Raw genomic sequence first — 27,338 nt, 5'->3', positions numbered from 1 at the left:
TTCGTCTCAAAATATATTTTCAGAAAATCAAATTTTTATACTTTACTCTAATACATAATTAAACATATTAATAGTCAAAGTAGTACATTGGCAAGCGTGAAAGTCAAAATGTAGCGAGTAATTTGAAACGGAGGAAGTACTTATATAGTTACTCCCTCTGCTTTTATTTATTTGCTACATTTTTCAAAAAGGGTTGCTTTTCCTTATTTGCTGCATTTCCTTATTAGGAGACTTGGCCCACCAAAAAGTAATAGTATTATATTTGTTTCTCCTCTTCCTCCACTAAAAAGTACTACTTTTTCCCTTTCCTATCTTATTTAATACTAAAAGGGTCAAAAAGTACATCAAAAAAAAATGAAAGGAACATCTCCTAAATTCTTGTATAAACAAGAATGTAGCAAATAAATAAAAGCGGAGGGAGTATTACATAGTTACATGGTACAATAGTACTGTCTCTACATAGATGGAAAAAGAAGAGGAGAAGAGAGGGGAATTCGTTTTTGAATATGACGCAGAAGAGGAAAACGGAAATTTTGATCAGCACTAAATTCTGAAATCCTCTGTAAATTGGATATGTGCATTTCTTACATTTCTTGCATACATACAAGCTATACCATTTTGAATTTCTGATTCAATCACATGAAATGTTTTGGCTATTTTCCTCTGATACTCAATTCTTCACCTTATTCTATCTCTTCAAAGTCCCAACCTTTTTTAAAATCTTTGCAACTCCTCCTTTCTACATTACCCAGATGGAACACAAGCACTGATAACCTCAATATCACAAACCCAATTCTCCTTTCAATGGAAAATTGCACCTCCATGTCACAACTCAAGCAAATTCAAGCTCAAATGATTCGCAAAGGCCTCATCTTTCATGTCTTTCCTGTTAGTAGAATCATTGCCTTTTGTGCTCTCTCGGATCATGGTGATATGAATTATGCTCGTTTAGTTTTTGATCATATTCCAAATCCAAATGTTTACACTTGGAATACTATGATCAGGGGCTATTCCAATGCTAAAAATCCTTTAATGGGTCTTTCAATTTTCCGCAAAATGGTGAAAGAAGGGGTTGAAATGGATGGGAGAAGCTTTGTTTTTACACTAAAGGTTTTTGGCCAAGTTTCGGGTTTTCGAGAGGGTAGGGCGGTTCATTGTAGTATACTTAAGGTGGGTTTTGAAGCAAGTGTGTTGGTGCAAAATGGGTTGCTTCATTATTATGCAGATGGTGGGTTTTTGGTTTGTGCACGCCAAGTGTTTGATGAATGTGCTATAAGAGATGTTGTGACTTGGACCGCGATGATTGATGGTTATGTACAGAGAGATGATCCTGATGACGCTTTGAGGCTTTTTGATGTGATGTTGTGTAGTGAGATAGTGCCTAATGAGGTTACTATGATTGCATTGTTATCGGCGTGTGCTCTTAAGGGGGATTTGAACTTGGGAAGGAGAATACACCGTTGTATAGAGAAGTTTAATGTAACTTATACTTCAAATTTGATGAATGCCATGTTGGATATGTATGTCAAATGTGGTTGTTTGATGAGTGCAAGAAGAATTTTCGAAGATATGAAGTATAGAGATGTATTCTCATGGACTAGTATGGTTAATGGTTATGCGAAGCATGGCGAACTAGAAATGGCAAGGAAGTATTTTGATGAGATGCCTACGAAAAATGTGGTGTCTTGGAATGCAATGATTGCTGGGTATTCTCAGAATAGTCAGCCACAAAATGCCTTAAACTTGTTTCAAGATATGTTGAAGGGAGGTGTGATTCCCATTGAGGCTACGTTGGTGCCTGTACTTTCTGCTTGTGCACAATCAGGCTGTCTAGATATGGGGCAACGGATCTTTCACCACTATGTCCACCAGAAGCGAGTTGAACTTGGTGAATCTTTAGGAAACGCTTTCATTGATGTGTATGGCAAGTGTGGCAGAATTGATATGGCTGAGAAACTCTTTAATGAGATGCCAAAGAGAGACTTGGTGTCATGGAACTCCATGATTGTTGGGTATGCAGATCATGGGAACGCAAACAAGGCTTTAATCCTCTTTGAGAGAATGATAGATCAGGGCTTTAAGCCTGATCATATTACCTTTGTAGGTATCCTATCAGCTTGTGGTCATGCTGGGTTAGTTGCCAAAGGGCGGGAGCACTTTGCTGGCATGCAACAGAATTTCGGATTGGAGCCTAAAGCCGAACATTATGTTTGCATGATTGATTTACTTGGCCGTGTTGGATTGATAGAAGAAGCCTACGACATGATACAGAAAATGCCTATGGAACCGGATGAAGCTGCATGGGGTGCTTTGCTTAATGCATGTAGGATGCACGGAAATGCTGATATTGGCAAATTTGCTGCTTATAAGTTGATTGATCTTAACCCAGAGGATAGTGGTGCGTATGTACTTCTAGCAAATCTGTGTGCTAAGGAGAGAAGATGGGGGGAGGTAAGGATTGTTAGAAGTATGATGAGAGAAAAAGGTATTAGGAAGACTCGAGGACATAGTTTCATAGAGGTGGAGGGTGACTTCCATGAATTTTCTGCTGGAGATGATGCTCATCCTCGCTCCAAGGATATATACAAGATATTGGAGGATATATATGTCACAGAAAATCTGGAAGAAGATGTATTGTTCAGAGTAAGATGATACATGATGGTTGAGTTTTTTCACATGATGTTTAGTCTGGTTCAATCTTTCTGATGCCTCTTTCAGGAAGGTTGAAGTAGAGCTTCGCCTTGCAAGAGGCGATGAAATGGATTTCGGATGTTATTCAAAATCAAGAAACATACTAGTGAATATAAACAAAAGGCGGCATCCATGCAAAGTAAGACAAGTAAAAGGAAGTTGAAGCCAATAACAAATGAACAATCTTTATAACTGAATTTGTTTGCTTAAATTGAACATGTGCAGTAGCTATGACATATGATTTCTGTCTCCTCCAATATATGATTCTAAGAGTTCATTTTTTGTCCACTAATTTGTATAAGTAAAAGTTATATATTCTTAGAATATTGAACGTTATACGTAATTACTTATAAAGTGATGTTCATTTTACTCTATCACATGTTCCCTGTATTCACATATTCAATAGCTTTTATGTAGATCGTATGTAACAATACTTTTTTTTGGGCCCCTTTCGGGAACCCCATGGTGAGAAGAATTTCCTTTGTGCTACCCTCGCACAGGGCCACTCACTCGTAAACCCCAACCCTCCCCCTAACATTATTGAAATTTTTGCTTGCACCAAGATTTGAACCTTGGTTTCCCATGTAGGAGATAGGAAGGCATACCATTGGACACAAGGGTCTTTGGTGTATGTAACAATACTTAGTATTATTTTTGATGGGTATAATACAAAAATACTTCATTCTGAATTTCAAAATGTTGCACTAAAGAATGAAATGTGTAGGAGAAAATCAATCTAGTTTCTACCTTTTGCATTTTTGCCTTCCTATCTTAAGCTAATGAAGATACAAAAAATTGAGCTGACAAACCTTCCAGACGTGTACATTTAATTTATAGCTGTTTTGTAGTAGACATCCTCAGAAAATAGTGAAGGAGAAAAATTACATGCCCAATCAGTTACTGTTAAGTTGATCGTCGAAGAAACCCCATCGCCTGGTAGACATTATTAAGAGTAGCATCTGCTATCTTCGTAGCTTTGCCTGCACCATCTGCTAGTACTCCATCCAAATAACTCGGCTCAGACATGATTTCCTCATAACGCACCTGGTAGCAAGCAACAAATTGTTTTTCTTGGAACTTAGTAGTGGGAGGCAAAAAAAACTGCCGACCATAAGTAGAAAGACAGATATATGCATCATTTGACATCAATGTGATGCAATGGGAACAAGATGCAACTAATAGTTGAAAGTTCATAATCTTCTACTACTTGGCTATCAATTGCTGATGATATGAGCTCTACTTAAAAAAGATCATTACAAGTTTTGAACTATTGTGTTCTATGAGCTACCATCCAAGTTTTGAGCTATTTGTTCTATTAGCTACCATCCAAGTCAGTTACAGCAAAGATAAAAATGTATGATCTGAAACTGCAAAATGAACTCTGAATTTTGCAATGCAGTTAGCACTGAGTATTCATGCCGTTCAATTTTAGAGTGATGAAATGAAACGTTGCCACTTAATAGTCGAAACTTCAGCTTTATGCATCTTAGTAAGCAAATTTTGGAGTGGCAAAAAACAATGGACTATTGACAACTTATATCAACAGTGACCTAGAGATGGAAAAGCAATGGAGGCAGTTTAGGAGTTAACTGCGGACTGGCACTACTCAATCTGGATAGACTGGAATGCTCCAGCATAGCAAAAACGATTATAAAACTGCAGAAAGCGCACTCCATGGTCCTTGCTATCTGAAAAAATCTGTGGCTTCTATCTTTCCTCTCCAATTGGGAGAAAGCAAAATGCTGTAAGTTGGAAACTCTGATCTAATCCTTAGTAGAAGTGAAGAGTGATATATTATCTTGATTGGATATTTATACTGTAAGTTATAAAAGGTGTGCCTTGATTGGATATGCATGTCAGCTCAGAAAGCCTACAAGCAACTCATAGAGGTAAAGAGCAAGCCATATCTTCCAATTGATCACATTGGGAACTTCGAATTTTAGCTTCACAAACCTGGATGGGTTGTAAATGAGCAACCAAAGCGTCTGTCAAAAGCGGCTTGAACAAACCCCAGCTCATATCTTGACATTCTTGGGCAACCTCCTGCCAGCATAAAGTTCAAATAAATAAAATATGTTAGCATTTTAGTTAGCTGGCTGGTGTGCTACAAGTAACATTGTCACTGAATATAGATATCAGAACTCAGAAGACCTGTCTACTAACAGCTATAACCTAGAGCACATCCAATGATCCAATCAAAGGAGACAAGAAAAAGGAAAACCAACACTGTTTGCAAACAGCTGGAGACAACTTAGGGGGCGTTTGGTTGGGGGTGTTAAGAAAGGGTAAGGGAAAGACCATTAATGAAACCCTTTTTTGTTGTTTGTTTCATCATTTTAATGAAACCCTTTACCTATTTTTCCTATTAGGTTACCCCCAAAGTCCTCTAAGGAGATTACCCCACCCCCCCAAGGGTTTTGAAAACCCTTACCCCAACTCATTACCCTCCCCTCTCTCTCCTCTTGTATACTGCTCAACTCACTTCAACTTTTTTCCCCTGTGACCACCGGCCGACCTGTGACCACTGCGCCGACCCATGACCACCGGCCGACCTGTGACCACCGCGCCAACCCCGACGACCCCATAACCCGACGAGTTCTGTATTTTCTCCGGCGACCAATGCATGATTTCTACTCAAATTTCGTTTTTTATTTTTTCCGGCGAATGCAGTATAAAAAAATGCAGTAGTTATTCTGTAAACAAATGCAGTAGATGCAGATTCAGTAGCTGTAGATGAAAATTACGTATAAAGATGAATTTTTTTTTCCTTTGACCACCGTATAAATAAATGCAGTAGATGAAAATTTTGATTTCTATTGTTGTTGAGGTTTTGGGTGATGTAGATGAAAAATTACGTATAATTGATGAAGTGGATTTGGTGAGGTTTTGGGTGAGATTGTTGTTGGTATTGCTGAAAGTCTTTGATATGAATGATTTAGAATGAAGTTTTCTTCTATGATCTTATTTGATGATTATGTCAAACACTAATGAGTCCTAGGAAGCCAGAATGAATTGCACGTTTATTTTGATTGAAAACCCATTGGGTTAATGTGAAGAACATGGAGATCAAGCCTACAATTCAGGATGCATTCCATATAGTCAATAAGATCGTGGAGCATTATCAATGATATATTTTCTTGTAAAATATGTTATGTGAGAAGTATAATCTAATAAACTGTTGATTCCCTTTCTTAAAAAACCAAACAGTCACAAAGGGAATCAGGGAGTATACCATTCCCTTTCAGGGTTGGAACCAAACAGACAGACAAAATCAGGGTCATTCCTTTCCTTTCTCCTTGTAACCCTTTCTGGATTCCTTTCCCTTACCCCTGCGCGAATCAAACGCCCCCTTATAGTTTTTATATATAACAAAAGCAGGGAAAATCCTTTTTAACCAATATGTAATCAATGGTCTATATTATAACATTTTTCCCTTGCAGACCCAATTTTCCAAGAGGATTATAATTTCACTTAAATAAATTATAATTCCAGTGTTCTCATATACGAAATGTTCTCATGTGAACTTTACTCTCTCCCTCTCTCCCTCCCTCCCTCCCTCCCTCCCTCCCCTCCCTCCCTCCCTCCCTCCCTCCCTCCCTCCCCTCCCTCCCTCTCCCCTCTCTCCCCCCCTTCTCTCTCTCTCTCCTCTCTCTCTCTCCCTCTCTCTCTCCTCCCCCTCCCCCTCCCCTCCCCTCTCCCCTCCCCCCTCCCCCCTCCCCCCCCCTCCCCCCCCTCCCCCCCCCTCCCCCCCTCCCCCCCCCCTAAGTAAAGAGGGAAAACTTTTTGTCGTGATTTTTGAGACCACTAAAAGGTCCCTCAACTATCATAATTTTAAGAGGTAAGGTTATGCCATCAATATCATATTGGAGCATTGTGGATATCGTCATTGTAGTTGTGTTTCACAAGAGCAACTCTAGAATCTTAATAGGATTTACCCACTCTCACTCATCTACATGGGGAAAAGACTCCTTAAAATCACCTTAAACGTTCGGAATTTCTTTAGAAGTTTGTTATTAGAATCCAACCCAATTACAACTAAGTTAAGCAAGCTACTATTAAGCAATTTCTTGAACTTCACTAGACAATGAGCTAGATCAAATGTGTCCCTAAATTTTCATTGACTTATTCAGAGAATTGTTGTTCACATTTTTTATCAAAGGTCTAAAGGAAACTATGTTACATCCAGAACGCCTCAACCTGTCCTAGGTAGTCGTCTCATCTTTCTCTTTGTACAGTCTGCTATTCCAATTCAAACCTCTTTTTGCTTCCAAATATTTTCTAACTTCAGGGTGCTTATATATTGAATCTAACTATAAAAAAAAGGTATAAAATTCATATATGCCTGGACCAATGACCACTAGTATGTATGAACCTATTTGATTGTCAGTGCTACCTCCTTGGACTTGCCCGATACAAGCTGATAAACGCAGAGAAGGTTATTGCATTCAGGTCTCTCAGGATTGTCAAATTCCAACCTGCGTCATGGAAGAAGAGATCTCATCAATTTCACCAAACTGCTTTTATTTTCAACAATTTTTGGGATTTTAGTCCCTTATTAATTGGGGGGGTCAATGTGTCGATTACATAAAGGAGAACTACAAGCAAGAACAAACCCTGTGAACGAATCGGTTTTGCAACGTTTGATCTTATTTACAATAACCTGCATGTACAAATTATAAAAAGAGTTGGTCAAAATGAGACTGCAATTGACTTAAAAAAAGCAAAAAAGGATTGACAATCAAGCATGAGGTAGAGCTGATCTATAGGAGAATGAAGTTTACTGTTGAAAATAACTCTAAATTTATAAAGAAAACTTTGAGGAATCGAAACTTTAACCACCAGAAACTAGATAATGTTAGAGATAAGTGCATATTCTAACATCATTTAACTTCACATTAGGGTGCATTTTTATGTAATATTAGAGCATTTACATTGCATTTGTGCATATTTCAGTCCCTTTTTATATGTTATGTTGCGCCCATGGGTTGTTTGGTCTGTTAATGTAATTTCGGGTATTTTTTTACTCCTATCCTATGGAAAGAGATGAGGATAAAGACACTTAGATGAGCTTTAAAATGATATATCATGTACCTAATACGAATTGGAATTGAAGAAGATACCAACCGCTTCTCATAGTTGTGTGATATATGACATCTCTTCACTATTTTACTCAAAAATGATAATGAGGTAATTTCAACTGGGTTGGAAACTAGAGTTTAAGATCTTTCCAAAGTTATATTACATGTGTCAAACAAAACTCCAGATTAAAAGTTATGGTTGTTTGAAGTTGAGCTGAATAAGAAGGTTAGACTTTTAGGAATTTAATTGTGATGTTGTGCTTAATGTAGAGGTGATCGTGGGCCGGGCCGGGCCGCGGCCAAAAAAATTTGCCCGTTGGTCGGGCCGTGCCTAAATTGCGGGCCGAATTTTTGTGTCCAAAGCCCGCTATTTCGGGCCTAAATTAGCGGGCTTTTGCGGGCCAAAAAATAGACTAAAAAGTCATTTTGGCTTGCCCAAAGCCCGCCAAAAGCAAAAAAAAATACGGTCGGGCCCGGCCCGGCCCGCGGGCCGAAAAATTTAGCCCTAAACCAGGCCCAAAAACGGGCCGGGCCAAAATGATCACCTCTAGCTTAATGTCTCTTTCTTGCATGAATCCATGGGAATATGTATGAACGCGTGTTTAGGGAAGACATAAATATTTGGGAAAGGTTTATGGTATTTTTAAGGTGCATTACTCGTGAGTATTTTAACTCATTTAATTTGGGGTAGAAATTGTTACCGTATTGATTTATACTAGTGGCGGATACTTACCTTTAGAGGTTTTCTTCATTCGATTATTGTTATATACTTATATCTTTTCTATACAAATCTTGATCTTCTTATTCATACTAGTGGAGGTACTTACCTAAAGAGCCTTTATTCATTAGATTGCTTTTATTTCTTTTATTAGCTTATTATACACAAATCTTGATTTTCTTTAATTTTACCATTCTTTAGGAGCTAATCATAAAACAATTTTCTCTCTATGGGATTGACTTCCCTACTAAATTATTAGGAGGATTAATAAAGTTATTTATTTTTTAGGTGGGTGACACTCGTATCAGTTAGGAACACCAAACACGTATTGACTTTGCAGTTATAGTTGAGCCAAGCTGCTAAGAACTAATATTGTAGGGTGGAGGGTATTTTGGATACTATCTCTTTAGTTTACTTGGGGAATAAGTTGGATTGTTTGTTAGGAAGTAGTATAAATATATAGAGCCACATAGAATGTGAAAAACATGTTGAAAATAGATGAGAAGTTGGGTGAGCTTTTAAGAGTTCAATTGGGAGAGAATCAAGCCTCTCGAAAGCTTGAATATCTTTACATTTTGTCATATTTTCAGTTGTTACTCAATCAAAGTTCATCTTCTTACCTTAATTTCTCCATTTTAGCACTAAAAGTTGATTCTTAGCACAAGCATATATCAAAACACATATGCATCAACTAATAGGCAAGCTTGTCAATAAATACTTGTATACTCACATCCTTCGGGTCCAATAGATTAATTCGAGACTGGTCTGAGGGGGCAGACTTGGACATCTACACAAGAAGCGTGACAATACATAAGAACGATTAATTCTTTCAGATAGTATGCATTTTTATTAAAGAAAAAAGATGACTTTGAAATGCGCTATATTGACATTAGGCTATCCAAAAGCAAAACCCTCATATTTCATACACTCTGATGCGAACAGTCAAATAAAGATGACAGAAGTTGTGCAACTCCTTATAACCAGCCAAAAGTTACAAGGGCATGATAAGCTTTACCGATCCAGTAAAAGTCAAGCAGGAACAATAGAACAATTGGTACAGATATAGAATGATGGAATCCTTACAAACTAACTACATGTCTAACATTGGTGAATCAAAGTGCTACATAGTGATATCTAATAGTCCACATTACCTGGTACTTAACTACAATCATGCCAAAGCAATGAAAAACTTTTAAGTCGGACAAGAAGGGGATTTCTCTCTAACATCAGTAATTTTAAAAGACAAGATAATGCCATATTCTTCTGATGAAGTAACAATTTGTCATAGAGCACGAATACCACAGCTAAATTTCATGCATTGATCAATATTAATTAAGAAATTACTTTAACTATCTATCCTCCAGAATATGACAGTGCATCTCAAAAAATGTGTATGCCTTTCTTACATTATCTAATTACTAGTAGTTAAAAAAAATTAATGGATGTCTATCCCTCAGAGAAAGGGATAGCAGAAACTAGAAGTAACAGAGAGATGCTTTATACCCACGATGCTGACATGACATTAAGAGATATTCATACCAGCAACGCAGTCAAGCATGCAAGTCAGAGGCTAGTTGTACAAAATAACAATTACCTTAGAAAGACCATCTGTTAAAGACATCACTCGAGCTCCAGTTGGTGGAATAAGTGGCTCAGGTATCTGGTAACAAAGAATTTAATGTGAACATAACTTGATTAATTATCAAATCGTTCAAATGAGCATGAAGCATCAAATTTAGGGACGAAAATTCACCTTAAAGATTGAGCCCCCTCTCCTACAACCAAAATATGTAAAATATGTAAGTCTCAATGGATTAACCAACTCAGAAGGTGACAATTTTTTAAAATTAGGTGAAAGATGTGTCGTGAGGATGATAACATGTTTACCCTCCCAATTTTTTCCATTTCCTTCCTCCATACAAGTTATTCACACGCTCAGCCATCTGTCGTGTCAATTCAAGATGCTGCTTCTGGTCATCTCCTACTGGTACAAAATCTGACTGCAAAGGTAGGCTGCCATAGCATAAGAATTATGCAAGTTCAGGCTAAATTAACACATAAAACTCCTAAAAGATAATTAGCCAGCAGAAAACTAGCACAATTCAGTGTCACAGAGGTCACATATACACCACAAGCATAACTAATTGGTGAGGGAGATCTGAACTTTAAGAGATCAATATAATCCCATTCCATACGAAGACATGCGCATTTTAACAAACTAAGTAGACTATTATAAACAGGATCACCTAATACTCACAGTAGTTGCTTTCATGAAACAGATAACTCAGAAGTTGCTTCCAGTAGGTATGCATGCTCGAAACAGATCGTGCATGAAAGGCCAGCAGTGTTGTGAATTAGACCATAGAAACTGACTGAACCACCCTCACAAGTCACAAAACATGGAATAGTTTTCGGTGGAGAACATGCTACCATTATATGCCTTCTCCACATATAAACATATGCTCTATTACGGGCACTAAAAAAAAGAACAGTTCTATCCTGTGTTTGCACACTAGAATATCAGAAATACAAAGAATTTCGAAACATGAAAGCATATCAATTTGAGCTTGTCGTGAATATTATGTAATTCTAGACAGTACTCCCTCCGTTTCTTTTTAGTTTACTCACTCCACTTTGGTTGAAGGGGGGGGGGGACAAGGAGGTATGAGAGTGAAACAGAAAATGTGGAGAGAGTAACTGAAAAGTGAGAGAAAGAAACTAAAGAGGGTTAAAATATTAAAAAGTGGATGAGATAAGTGGAAAAAGAGGAGAAAGTAGATGGGACATGTTAGCAAGAATAGAAAAAAGCAATTGTGTGTAGATTAAAAAGAAATAGGGCAAAAAGGAAAGTGTGTAGATTAGAAAGAAACGGAGGGAGTATAATGTAATCTAAATTATTAATTGTTACAAGTGCCGGTAAAGTTAGATGCTTGCTAGGCAAGAAAATAGCAAGTTCCAAATTTTGTCTCGGTAGGACATGTATTTCTATTTCTATTACTATTACTATGAAATTCATAAATGAAGTACCTAAAAGGATTGGGCCGAGTTTAATTGTTGTATATATACATTGTATCTCTCTATTTATATGTATAGAGACTTAGTTAAATATACCGGCAAGATCTTAAATACAAAATTGAATACTAAGCAACTCAAAATTTCTATGTACAAAATGCAAAAAAAATTGAAATAAAAGAAACATTCAAAAGTCAATTTAGAATAAACCAGGTTATTACTAATCAACCTCGGCAGCACGTTCTTAAACAAAAAAGTAAAGAAGATCTTGTTAATCCATATTTTTATCCATTTAAACATTCATAATCATAGAGTATGTTAACTTATAAACAGCTGGTGGCCTGTGCGTTTCAATTGAGAAAGTAATCGTTTTATCTTCCAATTCTAACATCCTTTACTTATAGTGTCTCAGTCTCTCTGTCTCTCATAGGCCATCTGAAAATAGGCACTCTCACATATTCATGAGGGGGGGGGAGTGTGGAACCCTCACCTGATATAAAAGAATATCTGCAGCCATGAGAACAGGATACGTCAAAAGAGCAACCCCAACATTTTCATCTCCCTGCAGGCAATAATCAAAAAAATAATTCTACAGTGTATTCTAAGCAAAAGTAGCAGCATAACTACAAACAGAGCATTAACCAACACAGAGAAGTAAATATATAATTCAAGTTACTTTAAGAATATACACTGAATTGACATGTGAAACAAACTACTCTATGTGAAACCTATGTGTATCATATTCATACGTCATACATGGTATTAATTCTTGGCCGCCTTCCACATCGCAACCAAAATGTAAACCTTTTTAAAATTATTGCAACTGAAATACAAGACCACAACAGCCATAAACCGTCCACACTGCTAACAAATGTGCTTCTGCAAAGGTTACCATATCGTGACAGGAAGATTTACAACCACGATGACATCATAGAAATACTATGTAAAGTATCAGACTTTATAAATTCACTGAAATGTCAATATTGTATACAAGATTATTAACTAGATGAGACCCATGATGCCACACACAAAGAGTAGGTGACTCCCTCGCAGATAGCAGCAAGTAGTTTTTCAGAAACATAGAAAGCATTATGCAAAGGAATGATACATAAAGTTCACAAATGTCAGCTACAAGTCTACGACCAACTCTGTTATCTCTTGTCAACAAAATAAGTTATAAGAACTCCGAAGTTTGCCATCCATCAAAATCACGAGCTTTTCAGATATAAATGACCTAAACTTAATTTAACACTACTACCTCAATTAAGAACTATGGTATTCACTTACTTGGACTCAAAAAAAAGGTGTTCAGCACAGATACATCTAGTTCCATTCTTCCAACTCTGAAAGATGTTTGACACAGGTGTAACATGGGTAAAACACAGATAGAGCAAGATCTCAGCAACATTGATAAACACACACACAGACAACATACACACACATGCATGCGCAAACGCACGCGCACGACTCTTCGTCTACACTTCTTCAGGAAGAATTTTTCCTCAGTTTTCAGTAAGCATATTACACAATCAACTCAGAAATACAGCTACTTGCACTAAATGCATACAAATCAGAGTAGGAATTACTATATTAACCTCCACAAATATTTTTTATCATATATAATTGAGCAAACAAAAAGTTGGAAGGGGAGACATACCGCTTTCCGGGATTTCTCCTTAAATTGTATCATTCTATTCAACCAACCAATCGGCGTGGTAGAACTGAGCAACCACATAAGTTCTACATGAGCACGAACATGGGATTGTACAAAAACTGAGGCCTGCATCCACAAAATAAAAAAGATACCTCTTAAATTCAATAAAACATAGGGCCCTAAATCAGACCTTACAACATCTAATTTTTTTTTTTTTTTTACCTTTGATATATCAATGCCACATGCCAAGTAAATAGCTGCTGTATCCCTCGTTGCTTTGGACAATTGTTGAGTTTCATAAGGCAATGTTATCTGTAAATACAAGGGGATTTTATCTGCGAGTAAAAAGCATAGTAGTCTCATAAAGAATGGTTACAGTCTGGGTTGATCAGTATGTCTATGAGACTACTCTTATCTATCATGAGGTCCAGAGTATAACCTGGGGTGGTACTGGAAACAAAAAAAAAAAGGATGCATAAAAACTTCATCACCTCCAATCCTCATTAAAATTACCAAAAAGAGAGCAAGATAATCGCAAAAGAGAGCAAGATAATCCCAAACGAGAGCAAGTTTGTTTAGACAGATGCAGTTTGAGCAAATATTGAGATTTGGGAATGCAATGGTCTCAAAAAGCATGATTGTCAGAATACCTTTCAACTAACCAAAGAAATATCTAGACCACTTAACTAGAACATGTTATAATATGATAATCAAGGGAACTCACACCTTTTTAATTTTGTTCTTTTCCACTTTGTCACATGATTTGGAACATCCCAAATGGAAACTTAATCACATACATAGGATGGGGTGAGTTCTTGAATTTGTTAAGAGTCTTCGAGATACAAAACACATTTGTCATTTCCAGAAAGGGTGCTCAAACAGAGGACTAAAAAGGCTAATAGTAAATCTTCGGTAAAAATCTTTCACAATTTTGCTGTTATGGACTGATCCCAGGGAAAGGATCCCACATCGACCATATGGGAGGTTGGTGTGTGGTTTATATAGGACAATGGGCTCTCCTCCTCTTGAGCTAGCTTTTGGGAAGTGCATTTCTATTATTCTATAACATTTGCCTTCCATGTGCACCACCAACGAGCAAGGAAATTCAATTTCACACATCATCCAGTCTTTAAGCTTCACCCTTTCCCTTCCAAGCCCTTAACACAATTTACATATTACGGACCTAAAACTGAAACCCCCCCCCCCCCCCGAGCCCACACATAAAGAAAAGGGAAATCGGAATGTAATAAAGAGCCCAGTAAGAGACATACAAGCTGGAGTCAGATCAATGGTTCGCCATGGTTTTCTAGTAGAAAGGGATGTATACCTGCATGGCCTACTCAATACTTCAAGTAACACACTCCCATAATCAATTTCCATTTTGTAGAATTACCTCCGAGGCTTCGACTGGTGATCCACCAATCCAATCTAACCACCAGTATTAAAGGATCTGATATTGAGAGTTGAGACCCATACCTAAACCGTATCCATATTTCAAAGTTCATGTAACAACGTAACATACTTGCTCAACAAAGCATTTCTTTCCAGCACATCAATCTCCATAATATCCCTGATACACTGGTTCCTTATAAACATAATATCCAAAAACTTGTTGCAAAATCCTAAGTTCTTCTTAAGAAGAATTTGATTGCCTCGACATCAAGAATAAGCTTCACCGCTCCACTTCACACTTCACAGTACTGCCATCACTCCAAAACTTCACTCTAGAACTTCACTTAACTAGTTAACTGTTCTCAAAGCGGAGCAGAGCAGTGACCCACGAAATTGGGCCAAGACTCCATACCTAGCAAATTATCAGACACATCTGCGATACCAAGAACCAATCAGGAAATCACATCACTCACATATTAGTACAAGGGAAATGGTCCATCCTAGAAGTGAAGCCACTCACCAATCACCAACAACACAGGGCTCTAATCATCAGGAATGTAAACATTATATTACTAGTATTCCTTAAATCTCCCCTCCTTTCTACCCAAGTGGGATGGGACACATCAGATTCCTTGCAAGCAACCACCAAAGGGAATAAACACCACATAAAGCCCAATCTAGCTGAAAATGATGAGCAGCTGGCAGGAAAACAAACTCAAGAATATTACCAATCATCCCTACCTGACATGATGAGGACAAACACTGGAACCAATGATACAGAACCTTAACTTCATTATCCCACATAACAATATACCCCCCCCCCTTCGCCAAGCTTTAAAGGAGACACGGAAAATTCAATCCATAAACGCGGACTTATCACTAATAAGAAGTTAAGAGCAAAGAAATTGTTGGGATGATTTTTCCAACACTTTCAATGATAGACGTGTCAAGAGAATTGGTCAAGACACTCTCTTGACTGTGTCAAATTATCGGCCAATTTTTGGAGTAGGGTATCGGATCCTCCGATCCCTGCTTGGATATGAAACCCGTATCTGAGTCGGAGTAACATATGTTTACATAGCTTATAGATGAAAAAAAAAGCAACACTAACTAATCAGGCATTTCAGAGGAAATGTACTGGGAACATACCGCATGAAGATCAACGATGAAGAAAAGTGTTTCGTAGGTATCCTGCAAATAATTTAGGAAAAAGGTTCAGAGGAGCCAGACTAAGCTTCACCTTGATTAGTGACATACAATAATAAGAGTTTGGTACCATATAATTTCCTGCATTCAAAGACAAGAAACTTGAAGAAAGGAAGTCTCTAAATTGATTTGAAAAACTACCATTGAGACATAAATTTGGGTCTCTCACCAGATAAAACAATGAAATCTCTTAGAGCTTAATATAAGTATGCTCTGACAGGTATGTATTTACAAGAGTTTATGAATAAAAAATAATGTTAGAATAATTGAGATTGATGAAAAGCAACCTGAAGAGAAATCCAATTTTTAATGGCGCCGAGATAATTCCCAAGATGTAAAGCTCCAGTTGGCTGGACTCCAGACACAACTCGCTTCCTGCAAAGCAAGAAATAGTTGATTAAGTGAAGTGTATTGTACTTCCTCATTATCCTAAAGTAACAGATAATTGTTGGTGAGAATGAAACAATGCAATTTGATTCTCAAGCAAGATTAGATCCTTCTTAGAGGCATTGGAGAAATGCTGACATTGATTGAAGTTGGAATCATTATACAACAGCTAGAAAGTAGAAAGTAAAATTAATAAAGGGATGCCGGGAAATACTTGACAGTCGACGGTGATGACAGGGTTTCGGAAGCCGAAGCCGAAGCGGCGTTACAGCAGCAGCGGAAGGCACATTGGGGATTCCGCTTCAAAATTGGACCATATATTGATGAGTGAGAACTGTTATCAATAAGAAATTGAAGAAATTAGCATGGAAATAATACTGGAGAATTGAATCAATTGAATGAGGAAATGAGGAAATGAGGAGAGAGAATACAGTGAGGAAGTGAATCGAGGGGAGGAATTGGGGATGGCGAGGAGGTGAGAGAGAAGAGACCGACTCATTCTATGCTTTTTCTCTAGTCTTCGTCTTCTTCTTCTTCTTGCTTCTGCTGTTCTGCTGTTCTGCTGTTCTGCTGTGGGGAGGAGGATTGTGGACGTGGATAAAGGCACTGTAACTGTGAACAACGGAGATGTTTTTTTTTTTTTTTTTTTTTTGGTAAGAAGTAGTGGCTCGGACCCCGCTCAGGTCTTAATGGGCCAAGCACTTGAGGGTAGGGGAGAAGGGTAAGGGGAATCCCGAGAGATGTTGTCGAACTAAAGGTGTTCTCTTCCATGACCTTTCAAAAGTGGGAAATTTTGTCACTATTTAAATCAATAGTGTTATGAGTCACATTTGCATGAAATTCACTATTCCTAATGAGTGGGAAATCCCATCACTTCTTCTCTAACCTAATTTGAGCCGCACGATTCTCTTAATCTTCTCCCTCTACTTCACTTCGTCTCTCTCCTCTTCTTTTTCACGTCTCTCTTCTCATGCATCAATTTTTCTCCCAATTTTTCACTGATAATTCTTTCGTTACTGTTATATTGATTTCTTTGATGATTTTTGGTAAAGTTAATCTGAAATTGAGTAATTTTATGGTTGATCTGTGAAATTAGGGTTTCGTTTTTGAATTTTTGCAGAGAACTGTGTAATTTGGGAGATGAACAAAGATCGACCATCTGATCCTCTCGATTTTTTCATCTGGACTGTTGAGGTACCGACTGAATTTTTACTATTCATTTTTTTTCACTGTGAAATTGGCGAGTTTGGAATCGGATTTTGCTTCTTTTTTCCCTGTTGATGAACCTGTTGTTTTTGACGTTTTTTGTTTTGCATTTTTTGTTGCTTGTTTCCTATATGAAATCCTAATTTCATATGAGTTCTTGATTTTTTTTTCATTAAGATTTTCGTTCTTTTACCTTTTCAAAGACTTTGCTCTAATTCGAATTGAGAGAATGTACCACGGTTTTGATAAATTTCAGTCTTTGATACATTCGTATTGAAAGTGGGTTTGTGTAAAGTTTCGATCTATAGTGTCAAATCATTTGATTTCATTTCCGTATATTGAGTTTATTCAATATAACATCTCAATTTTATTTGATTTCAAGCGATTATCCAAACCCGTTAAAAAAAGTGAGAATTTTGTTGAGCGGATGGTTTTCCCCCCTGCATCATTTTATAATTGTTATTCTTCCCACAACTTTCTCTTTCCCTAATTTTCCTCTCAACCTTCGATCTTCATCCTTCATTCTTCATTCCTCATCCTCCCCCATAACCTAGGTAATACCTGGTTTCATCATGATAGTACAATGTCTTAGTGGAAATCATGCTTGGTGCGGGAACATTCATTTGTAATTTTGGGCTTAGAACTGTTAAATCCATCTATGTTCTTGATGCGGGGATTTAATAACTTGCTATGGATCGATTCCTCTTCTATGTGACTTTAAACATTGTCCTATATGTCTATTTATAAATGAAAAGCTTAGGTTATTTTTTAATTGAGGTTTATGCTAGTCATTAAGCCTCTCCTTTCTATTGATCTGTATTTGTTGAATCTTGAGCGAAAATGTCCCTAATCTTTTGGGTTTTTTTCTTCTTCAAAAAGTATTTAATAGGAAGAGCATAATTAGTCCATATGGATAAAGTAATGTTGAAATCTATAGCCTATGTGACCTGATAAGGTGTAATATCCCGAAAATTTAAACTTCCTTAAATTATATAATAATAATTAGTGGCTAATTATTTTCATTTAATAATAAGTTATAATCGAAAATTCGTTATTTTATGGCTAAGTAATGGATAAATAGTTCGTTAAATATATATACACATTATGGTTAAGAGTTACAAATAATAACAAATCATGTTAGATTAAATAATTACATTAGTAAGAAAACAAAATAATAAGCAAAACAATTACTTGAACCTTACAAGTTGAGTCAAATTGGTGTTGTTAGTAAAAAGGAAAAGAAAAGAAAAGTAAAAAGAAATAAAGATTAATGAAAATAAAATAAAGGAAAAACAAAATAAAAAAATGAAAATGGAAACAGTAAGTTTCCTTCTCCCTTGCTCCATGTCGGTTGTCTTCTTCAAAAAAAAAAAAAAAAAAAAAAAAAAAAAAAAAAACCCATGGATTTCTAAATCCAAAATGGGTTTCTTGCACAAAATCAAATTCATCTTCAAATAAAATTCATTTCTCAACCCAAATTACCCAACAACCATTTTACTCTCATTCAATTCATCAATCCAATTGGGTAAGATTTGGAACTCAACAACAGAATACTTTCATCAATGTTTCAACCCAATTTCATATTTTCTTCACAAACTAACCCAAATACCCAACAATGGAGTTTTCACAAACAATCAATTCTACAATTAAAAACTTCAATTCAATCCAAACCCACCTAAAAATCTAATATTTATCAATTCAAACCCACCCGAATTTCAGTTTTCTTCATCAAATCCACCCATCAAATTCAGAAAATTCAACCCCCAATAGTGGCTATAAATACCCATGGTTGCTTCACCATTATCACTCACTCACAACTCCAATTAAATCCTCGCCGGAAAACCACCACATTCGCCGGAAAAAGCCACCAAAAACGCCCCAAAGTTTCTGTTTTTCCGCAACTCTCTCTTTCCTCTGTTTTCTTTTTTTTCGGCCACCACAACCTGCACCACCGAAGCGCCACCCTCCGGCGTCAGTTGCGGCAACCAGCGCGCCTCCTTGCGCCACCAACCACACCGTCGTTTTCTCTTTCCTCTCGCCTGCACCTCCGCACCGCCATCTCCTCTCTCTCTCGCGACTCTTCTTCTCTCTCTCTCGTGTTCCCTCACTCCCCTCCCTGTTCCGACGAAGCTAAGCCCACCGCTGGATTCCGCGCCGACGAGCCACTACCAACGCTACCCTGCTGCCGGAGCTCCACCATGTCGCCAACCTCCTTTTCCCCCCTCCTCTGTTTTCGGTCTTGCTCAGTTGAGCATAGGTATGAATAAACATACCTCTCTTTGTTTTGATGCTTGTTTTGGTTTAAATAAATTAAGCCCAAATATATTAGATTGGGCCAACAAGCTGATTTTTGTTTTCAATTAAAGCTAATCTACAATATTCATCAACCTAATAACTTTAATGGGCTAATTAATTAGGTTACTTTATTAGTTGTTCTAATCAAGCAACAAGAACTAAACTAACTTAGATAATTATCACCAATAATTCACCTTATTTTGTAATATGAAATTGTTAGACTTACTTAAGTTAATATATTAAATTTACGACAACTATTTATGATAATAAACATATAATATTACGAATTGACAAGAAAACTTAACAATAACGTCACTTAGTAATTATCAATTTACTCTTGTAATCTGAAAATAATAATAAATGAATATTAGTAATTTATGATTAGTTAGGCTACGATAACTTAAATTATTATAGAACTTGTTGAAGCTAATAATTACTTATTAAATTGAATAAGATACCTAGTAGTATAAACATATGATAAGTTAAATTATAATACTATTAATTATAGTAACGTAAGTAAAGTTAATTATAAAAGTTGAAATAATGAATCTTCGTAACATCACCAACGACCACTGTTTTAATTTATAAAATGACGAATATGTTTAAAGGGACCCTATGACTAGTGGAACGAAGTTTCGAACTAAAGGTTAACAAGAGTATAATATGATCTTAATGTTCAATTTATAAAATACGAAATGGTTATAACAAGACGTTCATGCTCACAAATAATGAATTACGACTTAGACGACGCTTATAAGTTGTTAAGTGAAAAAGGAGCCTACGACTTTAAATCAACCACAAAGAAGTTAATATATAAAACTCCTACACACCTCCTAAAATGGACACATGATGGAAACGGATCAAGAAACTCAAATTTAGAATAAAATATTAACAAGTCTTTTTATTAATCCCTTAATTGATTAGATTAAACGGAAAGGATATTACAGCCTCCCCCGGCTTTCAAGGTTATTAAGCAGGACTCCAGGTAACATCTATTGCTAACACCCACGATCCCCTTCGAAATGTGTTTATGAAATGATGTTTATAATTTTGCAATGTGATTCTTATATGGATTGTGGGATTAAATTGCCTTTGAATGATTTTCGTAAATCATGATCTTATGAGTTATTGATGCTCAAGTATGATTGATGAAAGATCTACGGCTTATGCCGATGAATGCTAAACGAACGAAACATGATAAATAAAAGTGAAAGAGGTTCTGGCAGTATAATGTTTTATGGTCGTGCACGTACCTTCGCACCCGCCGTACACCCGAAAAGGGAGCTGGGCTCCTTGAGGGGTATCGCATGCTATTTTGGTGAGAGCGGTGTATCCGAAAAGGGAGCGGGGCTCCTTGAGGATTACCGCATGGTGATGTATCCAAAAAGGGAGCTGGGCTCCTTGAGGATCATCACATGGTGGTGTACCCAAAAAGGGAGCTGGGCTCCTTGAGGGTCATCACATGTCTATACTCGCCAGTTACCAAGCTAAAAGATGAAAAGATAATGGGAACTTATGAAATATCGAGATGCTATTTATAATTGTTTACTTTGCTATTATTTTGAAATATGTTTTACTATATTCTCTTCTCCCTGTTTGCAAATAAAATGAATTGAAATGAATTTACGTTGTTAGGGTAGTATGTTACTGAGCTTCGGCTCATGATGTTTTGTTTTATGTTTTAGGTATGAGCATAGCCATTGCAAGTGCGCTGTTAATAAGGAACGTGTTCAAGGGAAAGTGTGCGGTATCTTGAGTTAGAGAAATTATTATTATTTGAGTCAAGTATTTATGTATAATTATCAAGGACTATTTAGGGTTTCATTGTATTAGTGGGCCATATCCCACAGACTTAAGTTCCATTTCCGCTGCTAAGTATGATAAATTGTGTTTAATTAAGGTTATGAATTTTCGGGGCGTTACAGAGTGGTATCAGAGCCGAAACCTAGCCGGAAGTGCGGAGTAATAGACTTTGCACCGCCTAGGTACGATCATTTGGGAAATTAGACATTGAGAGAGTCAAGGTTAATAAATGATCATTTGGGTGATAGAGATGAGATGTCGAATGAAAAAGTTATGAGGTTTACGCCTAGGTATGATCCTTTGGGAAATTGGATATTGAGAAACTCAAGGCTAATGCATGACCATTTGGGTAATTGAGTCTAAGAAACGAGATGATGAATGGTTAATTTATGAGGTTTGCGCCTAGGTATGACCCTTTGAGAAATTAGGCATTGAGAAACTTGAGGTAAATTGATCGCTATTCAAGTTAATAATGGATTATATGATATGTGATGTTGAATAGAAAATTTATGAGGGTTCCACCGAGGTATGAATTTTGAGGGAAATTATATCTGAAGTAGCTCGAGGATAACTTGATGGTTATTCGAGTAATAGAGACTAATGACTTGTGAATAATCTTTTGAAGCATGAGTAGGTATATCTCACATCAATGTAAAACACAAAAAGGGGTCAACGAGATAACATAAAGAATACTTGGAGATATCGCGGTACATGAACTTTTGGATGATAAAAAGGTTAAGTTTAAAGGAAATATAAACATCTAAGGTTAACTGTATTGTGGACATTATCGAAGTTGTAACTTGGGATCGATTTTATTTTATGAAGATTCGTGCGAGTATCCCTTGATTAGGAAAAACAAATTTTCAAGGGGAATTAGGATTTTTACTTGAGGAATTAGGAAGTAAGTAACCCTATTTCAATCATAAAGATTCGAGTTTTAAAAGTTGAAGTACGTTATAATGTGACGCGAGCCAATGTTAGGTGTTATGGTTTTTAATTGTTGAGGAACATGACTTTTAAGTGGAGCATTAATTAGACAAATTATTAGCTTGAAGGAATAAGGATGTGCCATTTGGAGATATAATAACTACTTGGAGTATAACTAGGAAGTAAGCATTTGGATGTCGAAAGAAATTTTGAGGAGTTCTTAACTATTAAGGTCATCATATTTTGAATATTTTGGACAAGACATCTTGTATTTGGAGAACTAGGTATAACACTTTGTGACAATGATAATTACCTTAGTACGGTTATTCAGATAGGTTTGTGAATGTGTAATAGATAATTCTGAGTGCTCAGGTTCATACGGAAGATGACATGTTGCGATGAATGTAGAGAAAATTAAAGTTGGGATAAACAGTAAACGCTATTTGGGTTTGATAGAGCGGGAAATGAACCTTGCGCATATTAGGTAAATGTATAATTAGGTTGGAAATATGTTACAACATTGTTAAGAAATAGACGCTTAGCCTCGGGACAGTGATAATGATACAGGTTTGATAAGACATCTGAAATTAAGGATATATGAACAAGAAATAGAAAACTCGAGGTTTTAGGAATATTTTACTAGATGATATTATTATAATTTTGATGATTTCAAAAGTCTGACAAAGTTCATGCTATAGAATGATGGATGGTGAAAAGATAAAGGACCTACAGATGTGTGCGAGGAATAGTTAAGCCAGATGGTGAATTATAAATTAAGGACAAGTTCGATTCATAAATATGGGCTAAAAATTTCTATGAAATTGGGTGGACCAAGTAGTAATTGTGTTAATGATTTTGAAATTCATGGAAATTGATTTATTTTTGGGAATTTGACATTATCTTTAGAATTGTAACGTTTGTTTTGATATTATGTGACTAATAGATATAGAGACTTGAATAAGGAACAAAATTGTGATAAGGGTATTAAGTGGAGATAGTACATGAACCTAAACTCTTACTTGAATGATGAATGACCTTATTGGATAAAAATTATTGGTGCATATGTTGGAGGAAGAAAGAAAGTACAACCAAATTACTTGTAAGCAGTGCTTACCTTAACAACCCTATCCCAAGATATTCTCAAAGCCATCAAATTCAATGATATTCTTGAGTAATGGTATAATACTAGTTCTGATTAGTGATAAGTCGTTAATAATTGAATTTTTAGATATAAGTTTGATGCCTTAGAAATACTGATAGAACCGTATGTAAATACGTACATGCTTTAGATCATAATAAAAAGATGAGTAACTTAGTACAAATGTATATTTTTCTGTGACCAAATAAATGTGTTATGCAAGGTTTTGAAATCCAATCTGCTGAATTAATTGTATTATGAATTGTGAGATTTCCAATATGACATTTTTTAGCGAGTCAACGAAGTAGCTTATCGTTTAGCACTGTCGAGAGATTTGGATAGGGTCCACAATGTCTTTCATGTGTCAATGCTGAGAAGAAACATACTAGATCCTAATCATGTGATTCGACACAAACCCCTAGAGCTTAGAAATGACCTAACATATGAATAAAGACTGATTGAAGTTCTCGATCGACGAGGAAAAGCAACTTAGGAATAAAGTAATCCCTATGGTAAAAGTCCCATGGGCAAACCATTAGTCGTCAGAAGCCATTTGGGAAGTAGAAGATCAAATGAAAACGAAATACCCTCACCTCTTTGCTTTGATGATGATTCTGCAAAGTCACTCATAATATGCATGTGAATATTTGACTTTGAAATTATGTGCTTGTATATATGTATATATGAGTAAATGAAAATATGATTACTGACTATCATTATTAAGTTTCGAGGACGAAACTTTTTCTAAGGGGGAGAGGATGTAATATCCCGAAAATTTAAACTTCCTTAAATTATATAATAATTAGTGGCTAATTATTTTCATTTAATAATAAGTTATAATCGAAAATTCCTTATTTTATGGCTAAGTAATGGATAAATAGTTCATTAAATATATATACACATTATGGTTAAGAGTTACAAATAATAATAAATCATGTTAGATTAAATAATTACATTAGTAAGAAAACAAAATAATAAGCAAAACAATTACTTGAACCTTACAAGTTGAGTCAAATTGGTGTTGTTAGTAAAAAGGAAAAGAAAAGAAAAGTAAAAAGAAATAAAGATTAATGAAAATAAAATAAAGGAAAAACAAAATAAAAAAATGAAAATGGAAACAATAAGTTTCCTTCTCCCTTGCTCCATGTCGGTTGTCTTCTTCAAAAAAAAAAAAAAAAAAAAAAAAAAAAAAATCACCCATGGATTTCTAAATCCAAAATGGGTTTCTTGCACAAAATCAAATTCATCTTCAAATAAAATTCATTTCTCAACCCAAATTACCCAACAACCCATTTTACTCTCATTCAATTCATCAATCCAATTGGGTAAGATTTGGAACTCAACAACAGAATACTTTCATCAATGTTTCAACCCAATTTCATATTTTCTTCACAAACCAACCCAAATACCCAACAATGGAGTTTTAACTCCACTTACGGATTCTTATACACAAACAATCAATTCTACAATTAAAAACTTCAATTCAATCCAAACCCACCTAAAAATCTAATATTTATCAATTCAAACCCACCCGAATTTCAGTTTTCTTCATCAAATCCACCCATCAAATTCAGAAAATTCAACCCCCAATAGTGGCTATAAATACCCATGGCTGCTTCACCATTATCACTCACTCACAACTCCAATTAAATCCTCGCCGGAAAACCACCACATTCGCCGGAAAAAGCCACCAAAAACACCCCAAAGTTTCTGTTTTTCCGCAACTCTCTCTTTCCTCTGTTTTCTTTTTTTTCGGCCACCACAACCTGCACCACCGAAGCGCCACCCTCCGGCGTCAGTTGCGGCAACCAGCGCGCCTCCTTGCGCCACCAACGCAACCGTCGTTTTCTCTTTCCTCTGTCTGCACCTCCGCACCGCCATCTCCTCTCTCTCTCGCGACTCTTCTTCTCTCTCTCCCTGTTCCCTCACTCCCCTCCCTGTTCCGACGAAGCTAAGCCCACCGCTGGATTCCGCGCCGACGAGCCACTACCAACGCTACCCTGCTGCCGGAGCTCCACCACGTCGCCAGCCTCCTTTTCCCCCCTCCTCTGTTTTCGGTCTTGCTCAGTTGAGCATAGGTATGAATAAACATACCTCTCTTTGTTTTGATGCTTGTTTTGGTTTAAATAAATTAAGCCCAAATATATTAGATTGGGCCAACAAGCTGATTTTTGTTTTCAATTAAAGCTAATCTACAATATTCATCAACCTAATAACTTTAATGGGCTAATTAATTAGGTTACTTTATTAGTTGTTCTAATCAAGCAACAAGAACTAAACTAACTTAGATAATTATCACCAATAATTCACCTTATTTTGTAATATGAAATTGTTAGACTTACTTAAGTTAATATATTAAATTTACGACAACTATTTATGATAATAAACATATAATATTACGAATTGACAAGAAAACTTAACAATAACGTCACTTAGTAATTATCAATTTACTCTTGTAATCTGAAAATAATAATAAATGAATATTAGTAATTTATGATTAGTTAGGCTACGATAACTTAAATTATTATAGAACTTGTTGAAGCTAATAATTACTTATTAAATTGAATAAGATACCTAGTAGTATAAACATATGATAAGTTAAATTATAATACTATAATTATAGTAACGTAAGTAAAGTTAATTATAAAAGTTGAAATAATGAATCTTCGTAACATCACCGACCACTGTTTTAATTTATAAAATGACGAATATGTTTAAAGGGACCCTATGACTAGTGGAACGAAGTTTCGAACTAAAGGTTAACAAGAGTATAATATGATCTTAATGTTCAATTTATAAAATACGAAATGGTTATAACAAGACGTTCATGCTCACAAATAATGAATTACGACTTAGACGACGCTTATAAGTTGTTAAGTGAAAAAGGAGCCTACGACTTTAAATCAAACACCAAAGAAGTTAATATATAAAACTCCTACACACCTCCTAAAATGGACACATGATGGAAACGGATCAAGAAACTCAAATTTAGAATAAAATATTAACAAGTCTTTTTATTAATCCCTTAATTGATTAGATTAAACGGAAAGGATATTACAGCCTCCCCCGGCTTTCAAGGTTATTAAGCAGGACTCCAGGTAACATCTATTGCTAACACCCACGATCCCCTTCGAAATGTGTTTATGAAATGATGTTTATAATTTTGCAATGTGATTCTTATATGGATTGTGGGATTAAATTGCCTTTGAATGATTTTCGTAAATCATGATCTTATGAGTTATTGATGCTCAAGTATGATTGATGAAAGATCTACGGCTTATGCCGATGAATGCTAAACGAACGAAACATGATAAATAAAAGTGAAAGAGGTTCTGGCAGTATAATGTTTTATGGTCATGCACGTACCTTCGCACCCGCCGTACACCCGAAAAGGGAGATGGGCTCCTTGAGGGGTATCGCATGCTATTTTGGTGCGAGCGGTGTATCCGAAAAGGGAGCGGGGCTCCTTGAGGATTACCGCATGGTGATGTATCCAAAAAGGGAGCTGGGCTCCTTGAGGATCATCACATGGTGGTGTACCCAAAAAGGGAGCTGGGCTCCTTGAGGGTCATCACATGTCTATACTCGCCAGTTACCAAGCTAAAAGATGAAAAGATAATGGGAACTTATGAAATATCGAGATGCTATTTATAATTGTTTACTTTGCTATTATTTTGAAATATGTTTTACTATATTCTCTTCTCCCTGTTTGCAAATAAAATGAATTGAAATGAATTTACGTTGTTAGGGTAGTATGTTACTGAGCTTCGGCTCATGATGTTTTGTTTTATGTTTTAGGTATGAGCATAGCCATTGCAAGTGCGCTGTTAA

General features: G+C 36.2%; 2 protein-coding genes across 2 annotated transcripts; one reads left to right on the top strand and one right to left on the bottom strand.

Moving 5' to 3' along the window:
• Positions 1 to 429: 429 nt before the first annotated feature.
• Positions 430 to 3,076, top strand: LOC104893054 (pentatricopeptide repeat-containing protein At2g22410, mitochondrial). The gene has a single exon (XM_010679108.4). The coding sequence runs from the start codon at positions 640 to 642 to the stop codon at positions 2,650 to 2,652; it is 2,013 nt and encodes a 670-aa protein (XP_010677410.1). The 5' UTR covers positions 430 to 639; the 3' UTR covers positions 2,653 to 3,076.
• Positions 3,077 to 3,313: 237 nt separating this feature from the next.
• On the bottom strand, positions 3,314 to 17,143 carry LOC104893053 (tryptophan--tRNA ligase, chloroplastic/mitochondrial). The gene is made up of 15 exons (XM_010679107.4): positions 16,570 to 17,143; positions 16,353 to 16,472; positions 16,039 to 16,126; positions 15,695 to 15,736; positions 13,376 to 13,465; positions 13,157 to 13,279; positions 11,990 to 12,061; positions 10,375 to 10,487; positions 10,241 to 10,262; positions 10,082 to 10,147; positions 9,218 to 9,274; positions 7,305 to 7,351; positions 7,085 to 7,166; positions 4,645 to 4,734; positions 3,314 to 3,735 (listed from the first exon to the last, which is right to left on the bottom strand). Exons 1-15 carry the CDS (start codon positions 16,635 to 16,637, stop codon positions 3,595 to 3,597), a joined length of 1,221 nt encoding a protein of 406 aa, XP_010677409.2. The 5' UTR covers positions 16,638 to 17,143; the 3' UTR covers positions 3,314 to 3,594.
• Positions 17,144 to 27,338: the final 10,195 nt, after the last annotated feature.

Source organism: Beta vulgaris, chromosome 5 (assembly GCF_026745355.1).
Source record: "Beta vulgaris subsp. vulgaris cultivar EL10 chromosome 5, EL10.2, whole genome shotgun sequence".
In the NCBI taxonomy this organism is placed as follows: domain Eukaryota; kingdom Viridiplantae; phylum Streptophyta; class Magnoliopsida; order Caryophyllales; family Amaranthaceae; genus Beta; species Beta vulgaris.
The sequence above is the reverse complement of the archived record's forward strand: the minus strand, read 5'-3'. Positions and strand labels throughout refer to the sequence as shown.